The sequence below is a fragment of the Crassostrea angulata genome, chromosome 5 (assembly GCF_025612915.1).
Source record: "Crassostrea angulata isolate pt1a10 chromosome 5, ASM2561291v2, whole genome shotgun sequence".
NCBI lineage: Eukaryota > Metazoa > Mollusca > Bivalvia > Ostreida > Ostreidae > Magallana > Magallana angulata.
The window spans coordinates 10,450,835-10,459,225 of NC_069115.1; the positions used below are offsets into that span (position 1 = coordinate 10,450,835).

The 8,391-nt window shown below is 32.4% G+C and overlaps 2 protein-coding genes across 2 annotated transcripts; one reads left to right on the plus strand and one right to left on the minus strand.

Annotated features, from left to right (window-relative positions):
- Window positions 1-4,280: 4,280 nt before the first annotated feature.
- Window positions 4,281-6,337, plus strand: LOC128185024 (uncharacterized). The gene is made up of 3 exons (XM_052854694.1): window positions 4,281-4,864; window positions 5,339-5,434; window positions 5,886-6,337. Exons 1-3 carry the CDS (start codon window positions 4,790-4,792, stop codon window positions 6,081-6,083), a joined length of 369 nt encoding a protein of 122 aa, XP_052710654.1. The 5' UTR covers window positions 4,281-4,789; the 3' UTR covers window positions 6,084-6,337.
- A 149-nt stretch (window positions 6,338-6,486) lies between these two features.
- LOC128185029 (calsequestrin-1-like) lies at window positions 6,487-8,138 on the minus strand. Its single transcript, XM_052854699.1, has 2 exons — window positions 7,991-8,138; window positions 6,487-7,196 (listed from the first exon to the last, which is right to left on the minus strand). The coding sequence occupies exons 1-2, from the start codon at window positions 8,121-8,123 to the stop codon at window positions 7,057-7,059; spliced, it is 273 nt and encodes a 90-aa protein (XP_052710659.1). The 5' UTR covers window positions 8,124-8,138; the 3' UTR covers window positions 6,487-7,056.
- Between the last annotated feature and the right edge of the window lie 253 nt (window positions 8,139-8,391).

An 8,391-nucleotide genomic window follows, 5' to 3' on the forward strand; every position in this document is an offset into this window, starting at 1 on the left:
GGTAATTAACTATATATATAAAAAGAAAAATTCTACATATTTCATTTTTCCGAACATGGCTTTGCCCATCCAGCTTTCCTACAGTCATCGTTATATGACAATATGTAGTCTTAGTTACAGTCATCGTACCGGGGTGTATACCTTAAAGATAGCCCGCGTTTCAAGAACAGTACTATAGTTAATACCAGCGATTGAACTTACTTAAGATTTCGTAGCCGAAATCTAAGTTTTCATAATAGACTTTTTAGTTGGAGTTGAAGTTACGTTATCATGCAAGGCTACTCTGTAGGTAGGCATTTATGTAGTCTGAGTTAAGTTTTCTTAATAAGCTATAGTTTGACTATTAGATAGTGTGAGTTAAAGTTTCCTCAATAAGCTTTCCAAGTCATCTGTTGCTCGAGTTAATGTTCCCATAATATACAGTTCTGTACGTAGTTTGAGCTTACGTTATCCGACTAAATTATTCCATACCAGGGTAAATTGATGTTTGTTTTACCTTGCTACTCAAGATACCGGTATCTTACTAGGGTATGGTATAGGCTGAGTTTAATGTATTACGTACTACACTGTACATGTAAGCTGTTAAAGTTATAGGACAGGAATATCCTGTAGCAGGAGTTTAGAAATATTGTATATGATAGCATGTAGTTTACGTTTGAGTTATTATACTAAATTCAAAAACACAATTTCAAGTCTTCGCACCTGAATACTATATAGTAAGCATACCAGGCTTTCCAAGTTATCATAGGCAAGGCTATGCGATAGCCTGAGTTATCTTACCATGTTTTTCAAGCTTATTATAAAAATAAAGAAAAAGGATTCTATATTGGTTGAATATTATAAGTAACCCTATAGTTACTATTGGTTTTATTATCGGGTATCCGGGGGTTATTCTAAAGTAGAAGATGATGTATTGTACTATGCTATTCATGTTACATGTACAATGTACAATTTACTATTCTTTGCAAATATATTGCTATTGTCCTGTCTGTAACATGGCGGCGAGTTTTAAGAGATCAAAGTAAGCTTATCTACTGCATGAAAAGAAGACTATTCTGTAGCCAGAGTTTAAGTTATCGTATACTAGTAGTGGGTTCTTAATTATATCACTGTGACCCGAGATTAGGTATCGCACTAGACTATGATAACTTTAGCCTGTATAAAATTATACTGATTTGTTACATATCGCAAGTTTGTTATCGGTAATGCTAATATTATTGCATTTAGTTAATTCAATGTACATGTATATTACAAAGTTACGGATCGACCGAATCTTTTATAGCCCACGTTAAAGGGATCTAACTAGGCCCCCTTCAAGCTATTGTTGATGCAAAATCGACACCCTGCTATCAACGAAGTCTCTTATTGAAAAGAAAATATGCTTTTTGTGTCTTGTAGTTTATGAGGCTATGATGGAAGCTTGTTCTTTTCTGTAACGATCGAAATTAACGACCGCTTAGACAACGAAAATGATCAATTTTATTTTCATTAAAACACTTCATTGTATGCAGAAGGACAATTTTCAAATATAATCATTAGATGTGTAGTGCAATCTAACACTCGGCATTCGATTTTTTAAAGTAAAAATTCTGAAAATGACTGCATTAATTTGATAATGGACATCATTATATCCGGATGCATCATGCATTTAGATCTCCTCTAATTTAAAATATCAAACTATATTGCAAAGGGGTACAAATTAAGTACATAATTCTAAAATTAAAAATTAACATTGAACGAAGTAAAAGATACACTTCTATTAAAACCTGTACATCACATACACGGAGAGCCGTTTAAACAAGAGCTTGGACTTTCAGCGTTACCCCCCCCCCCCCCTTATTTTTTGCTTATTTAAACAAGCTATCAAATATTGATCTCCTATCTCCTAAATCGCTACGATACAATGTAAGTACGGTAACTGTAACATTCAGACTGTCAATATTGGAAAGTTTGTTTGTTTGCTTTTTTTTTTTTTTTTTTTTTGCCAAACTCTGCTCTGTTGTGTGAAATCAAGCATCTATTGGCCAATGACTGGACAATTAACCACGAGTGGTCCCCGCCTTCATTAAATCAGATATTAGTCAGGTACTGCCCATTATCCAAGCTTTTGTTAAAACGGCTCTATTTATGTATTTTACAAAAAACGCTATATCAGAGAAAACAGAATGATCTATAGTAGCGGTCACTTTTGAGGTGGTTCATCATGATACATGTACTAAGCGTCATTGTCAGGAAACGAGCGCGGTAGAACTCGTTCAAAATAAAGCTTTGTTTTTTTTTTTCACATTAAATTTCATAATAAGTTTTTCAAAGTAATTTATGTTTATATAAGCAAGGGGACCAATACATTTTCTGAATAAATATAATAAACTGATAGTGAAAGTAAATTGACATGAATTGGTTTATGGATACCAATCCGGCCCCTCCTCCATCCCCTGCTAGTACGAAGAATATACCATGCACTTCGTGCGTTTTAAATCTACATGAATTCATCGTCTTAATTTTTCCTATAATCAGGACATTGTATCACAAACTTTGGGTTGGATTTCTCTTGTTAACATGACTTTTTTTCTGTACGTTTAACAATAACCAAATCAAATATATATTTACATTTACGTTTAATATTATTTCAGTATTTTGGTGCCCACAAGAGACCTCATGAAACCAAGTACTTAGGTATGTGTTGTACATGTATGAATCATGTGAATGCTGAATAAATTAAAATATGCTTAAAAACGATTTGAAAGTCTTACATTGTCTTTGTCAGTTATTTGATAAGCTATAAGGAGAAAATATGGTCGATCATTTTATTCCCACAGATCGTAAGGTCTTAAAGGTTTGCAGAAAATGATCGAACCACTTTTTCCCATTAGAGCTACTGAGCTACCATATTTAAGCGGAAAGAAAAAAAAAAACAAGTAAACAAAAGAATTCAAAAAATACTAATACATGTCATTGTGGCGAGGGCTTGCTTGTTTCATCGAGAGTACAGGCAGAAAAAGAAATTGACGAGGAAAAACAAGAGGCCTGTGGGCCATATCGCTCATGAATCTAAGCAACAATAGCCGTAATAAAACCAGCTTTATGGAATCGTATACAAAATATCTGAACAGTTCAGTAGAACAGTTTAATAGATCTTGTATAGATTTAAAGAATTTTCAAAATTTCCCTCAGATGTTCTTAAGTATTACATTGAGCTCCTTTTGTAATGTTGGAGGACTTCATAGTAATCAAAAACTAAGCATTGCAGTTCTGAAGAAGATCATGATATAAACAATAAAATGCTTTCTTTGGTGATTGATTCGGGATATGAAGGTAGCGACATTGCAGAAAAAATATATAACCCGCGGAAACAAATCTTACGGGAATTTTATCATAATAGGAAATGTATGTAAAACTTTTCTCCTTTAGTACTCGGGACCAATCGCAACTTCTCGGGCCTTTCCAGCAGGCTCGAAAAGGCACGAGAAGTTGCGATTGTACTCGGAACGCCTTGCACAATTTCTTAATGTTATCATTTGAGATACTTTCATGTTGTTTGCAATGAAAAATCGGCGAAGACATTTTATTTATAGTCATGTAATAAACCTTAACAAGCTAGAAGGCGTTTCAAACCGGAAATCTTGGATTTTCTGATACCATTGATTGAACATCGTCTGAACCCTTGGGTATTTATGAATGTTGGATAATTTAATTCAGATAATGCGCTACAAAAAAAAAATATCTTGGAGCATGATAAATTATTCTTTGTTGTTTTTTCTTTAATAATAATAATCAAAAATGTGTTTATGGTGCGTTTGGTTTTCAATGAATGAGAGGTTAGGTCTCAATGTGGCAAAGTTGATTTACTGTTTGGGATAAATCGTCTTAATTACCTGCAAATAGTAAGTTGTTCTACTAATAAAGTTTCGGTCTACGTTAACAAATGTGTGCTAGATAAAAGTTAACAGTATATTACACAGCCGTTTTTGCAGAGCAAGCGGACCTAAGAAATGCGCAAAATTTACATTACGTTTGCATCTTTTATATATACTTCGATCATCAACTGTGATTTTTTTTTTTTTTTTTTTTAGATATTTCAATAATAAAAATATATAATGCAGACAAACATACAATAAGTACCAGTTTGATCTGACTTTTTAAATAATCTTTCTTTTTTCTTTTTTAGAATTTAGCTCATAGTATATATGCCTGACCGTGACTCATTTGATAGTTGATGTCTCAGGCGTGCAGTCATTTAAAGTAAAAGGTTACAAAACATTTGTCGAAAAACGATTGGTTTAATGCAGCCGAAAATTACTGTGGTTTCATTAATATTCAAGGGTATCAATTTTCGTGGATAAAGTGAAAATCACAGTTTCAAGGATACGTAAATTCGTGGCCAAAGACACTTTCAATACAAAATGTTAATAGAAATTGCGTTTCAATGAACATTTAATTTCATGGATCAACTTAACAACGAAATCCACGAAATGGGTATTCAACGAATATTGATGAAACCACAGTAAGTCATCCATGCAACAAATGCAGATTTTTCTGATTTCCTCTTTCATTTTCTTGCCGGTGAATAATGCTATAAACATGAAAACGAAACTAAGTATTATGTAACTATACTTGGAACGTGGCGTTGTGAGTAAAAACCAAGATTCAATATTTGTTTTTCTTTCAGATGGGTGTTGGCGCTATTTATATTCATTGAATGTTTTAAGAGTAATACATATGTTTTTTATCATTTTGTACCACCGTGGCTTTACATTCGAGGGAATACACAGAAACAATCGTTTACGCCATGTTGAACACTACAGATGCAAAATTGCTTAAATCCCTTATTCTGCTGTGCATTATCCTAAACGGATTGGTTATGGTAAGTTCTTTAGACTTGTTATCCAGACAACACCCAAAGGTTAATATCCTGAGATATATACAATGTAACAATTGTGAAAATAATTAGCAGTACATTGTAAGTCTTCTTTTGTTGTTTAAAAAAATCATCTTTTTGAAAAAGGATTAAATGATTAATAATGAATGAACGAGAATTCTTTAAGATAAAAGCTTTAACCTTTACGTCACGCACAACCTTTCTGTATGAGCCTCTAATATTAATGTTGTCATTAATTTTGATCATTGACTAAATGTGAAAGTCAAACGAAATGACGTACATACATGTATTGACATAGTAGTAGATAGATGGATATAATTTTTTTTGATTTATAATTTTGTTCGTTTACCAAATATTTATTATAATAAACGGAACGTCTTAAATAAGAAAATACGTGTACGTAACATATTTCTGTTAAAAAATATCTTTGGTTTAAATATTATATCCGTACCTTTTAAGGTGTCATCAGGAAATGCTCTTAACAACTTAGGGTCGTTCCTTTCCTCTGCGGAGTCCCTCGTAAATGCCATTGGAGGAACATCTGGTTCAGGACAGGTTAAATCTCTCTCTCTCTCTCTCTCTCTCTCTTTCTCTCTCTCTCTCACCTATCTTCAATAAGTAGAACTGTTATGATAGATATATTTAACTACAATGCATCTTTTATAATACTTGATAAATTAAATGTAGAATTGTACTATTAAATAAACAATTAGATATGGTCAATATTAATAATATGATTACGATTCATTTAATCATTACATATCTTTGAAGCAATGGCATATCAATTGGAATAATCTAATGATATATCATATATCCAAAACACATAAATCACAAAATGTAAGCATATTCAAGGAAGCTAAATAACCAGTTAATCTTCAAAAATTAAAAGCGGGGCTGTGCTAGCTATGTGTTATAATTCACAGATTCATCAACCATTTTTAAAAGTAATAAATGTAGACATTGACGCATTGTTTTTGACAAGCTTGTTAATTGAAAACATTTTTAGTTTGACCGCGGCGATGGAAAAACAGTGAGTTGGTCGTTTACAGGAAAACTCATGGGAATTAAATGGAAATACATCGGAATATGCGTGGATCAAGCCACAGGAACGACAACCACATCCGTGAGGAATAGTAGAGATGGTTCTGTAGAGCACTGTCTGCGAGACCTGTTTCAGAAGTTAGGTGCCAGACAAGAGTTGTGAACAATCATCAGCATGAAGATATTAGTTGTGGAAAAGTGTTAATTGTGCAATCTGTGAATAAACCTAAATATTTGTTGGCTCATTGCTATGTAAACTGTTTTTTTTTCTGCAGAGCTATTGTGAACTAGTCCAATTCATTTAAACGTTTTGATTATGCAACGCTTTAGTATAATTTTATGAGCAGCTGATTATATATGTTTTTTTGAGAAAATAATAAACATGAGAACGCTATTAATAATATGATGTTGGTATTTCAATTGCTGTTGAAAACATACTCTTTTTAAACAACTAGAATTCACTGATGGAAATTGTCTTGAATACGAATCATATTAATTCTTTAAAATAAGCTTTCCAAAACCATACATATCCCTCTTGACAAGCTAACGAGACAAAATGGCTGTTTTGACGATTTATTTTTTTCATTTTATATTAAAAACAAAGAAAAAAATATATTTACTAAAGGAAGAATATAAGAAATTGTCATTCTCAACACTTCTCAAGCAGATCTGAAAAATACTGCAATGGGAATTTTTCTAAAATTAAATTATGTGATTGATAACACATTTTTTTCAAATCTTAGGTGTAAAATTACATCAAAGCCTACCGTCTGGTTTTTAACAGGGTATTCTCAAATTAAGAAAATCCACCAAATTTTACCTAATATTTGGAGTATTGCAAATGTTGATTGGTACAATTAATTTATTTTATACTAAAAAAAATCCACCCCAATTGTCGTATTAATATGTGTTTAAAATTTCAAAGACGTACACTTTTTACTTTTTCTGAAATGTTATTTCTTACAGCGTACTCCTGCAAAGCTTCATTTTTTTCAAGATATCGATGTTTAAATTGTACTCAAAATTATTAATAAGTGGTTAGAACTTAAAAATCTTTTCGACATATTAATTGTTTTTGAGATATCAGTGTTCAGGATATTGAAGTTCAACTGGTTATCTGTAACAAATAAGAAACATCAGTCATCTGAATCCTCATCCCCATCATCGTCGTCGTCGTCGTCGTCGTCATCATCATCATCATCATCATCATCATCATCAACCACTTCGTCGTCGTCTTCATCATCTTGTTTTGTTGTTGTTCCTTCGCTGGATATATCTAGTATATGGACGAATAAAATGAAAAACTTATTTGTCTAAATCTGCGGCAGCACCAGTTTGGGCCAAAAAATTGGTTGAAAATGCACTGAGATGCAGACGCAATGCATGGATTTTACGTAAATTTATTGAAATGACGTTAGAAACATTTGCAAAAAACATAGAGAATAAGGAATAGGGATTTGCACATTAAAACTGGATGAAAACATGTGGTTTAAAGTATATCAGACATAGTAACCCTATAGAGAGTTGGATAAAAGTCATATACCACCACAAATCACGGGGAGTCTTTGTATTCTATTACAGAGTACTCCGACATGCGCATTGATTACATGGTATTAAATGTCTTTAAGTTTTGTAAAAAGTCCAATTTGCAATTTTGTGAACTTCAATGATTAAAAATGAGCATTATAAATATTCAAAACGTTTATAAAGCAAGTTGACGTCGACGTATTTATTTGACGCCAATAGTAGAAGATCGGAGTTGAACGACGCATGCAAACTTAAACGTCGTAATAGCCGATGATAACGAATGGGATGTGTAATATCAACCGAAGATTGTCGGAGAGGGAGGGGTGCAAAAAAATGAATTTTATTTATCTCTAGGATTTATATTACACGGTAGGGCGAATTTACGGCTTTTAAAAAGGAAATATTTTTATAAGTATTTGATAAATATAAATGAAGCATTTAAAAATTAGAATTACATTAAATCAAAAACAGTAAATGAACGTCACGAGATAGATTTATGACTTTATAAAGCGTTACTGGGCAATGAATACATGTATAGCTTACGCATTTTTCTCATATCATGAGCTAGGCTGTGTTCCTCAAGCTGAACCTCCTGCTCGTAACACACCTTACAGAGGACAATGTCGCATTCAAGGCATTTGAAATATTTCCCACCTGGAGATTCTTGCACCTTCATATTGCATGCAGAACATTCTGAAATACATTTTACCCTTTTTACGGTTGTTAATCACCAAACAAGAAATTCATTCAATTCATTTTAGGTAAGGCACCTATTTTGATTTCATTATGTCCTCTTTGAATGAAATATTATAGATTGAGTTAACAATTTCTGAGCCCTAGTATATTCGAGATCAATGATTAAAAAATTCGTTTGTAATTGTTTGATGAAAAAATATGACTTTGCTGTTTAACTCAATAAAAGTCATATGAAATGGTATTCAGCA

What these genes read in the sequence shown, in the direction of transcription:
- LOC128185024 (XM_052854694.1), top strand. Translation starts at nt 4,790, where the DNA reads ATGTTGAACACTACAGATGCAAAATTGCTTAAATCCCTTATTCTGCTG. An exon ending in TCCTAAACGGATTGGTTATG is followed by an intron (nt 4,865 to 5,338) that starts GTAAGTTCTTTA and finishes GTACCTTTTAAG; the next exon opens with GTGTCATCAGGAAATGCTCT. An exon ending in GAACATCTGGTTCAGGACAG is followed by an intron (nt 5,435 to 5,885) that starts GTTAAATCTCTC and finishes AAACATTTTTAG; the next exon opens with TTTGACCGCGGCGATGGAAA.
- LOC128185029 (XM_052854699.1), bottom strand. Translation starts at nt 8,123, where the DNA reads ATGAAGGTGCAAGAATCTCCAGGTGGGAAATATTTCAAATGCCTTGAA. An exon ending in TCATGATATGAGAAAAATGC is followed by an intron (nt 7,197 to 7,990) that starts GTAAGCTATACA and finishes TCCATATACTAG; the next exon opens with ATATATCCAGCGAAGGAACA.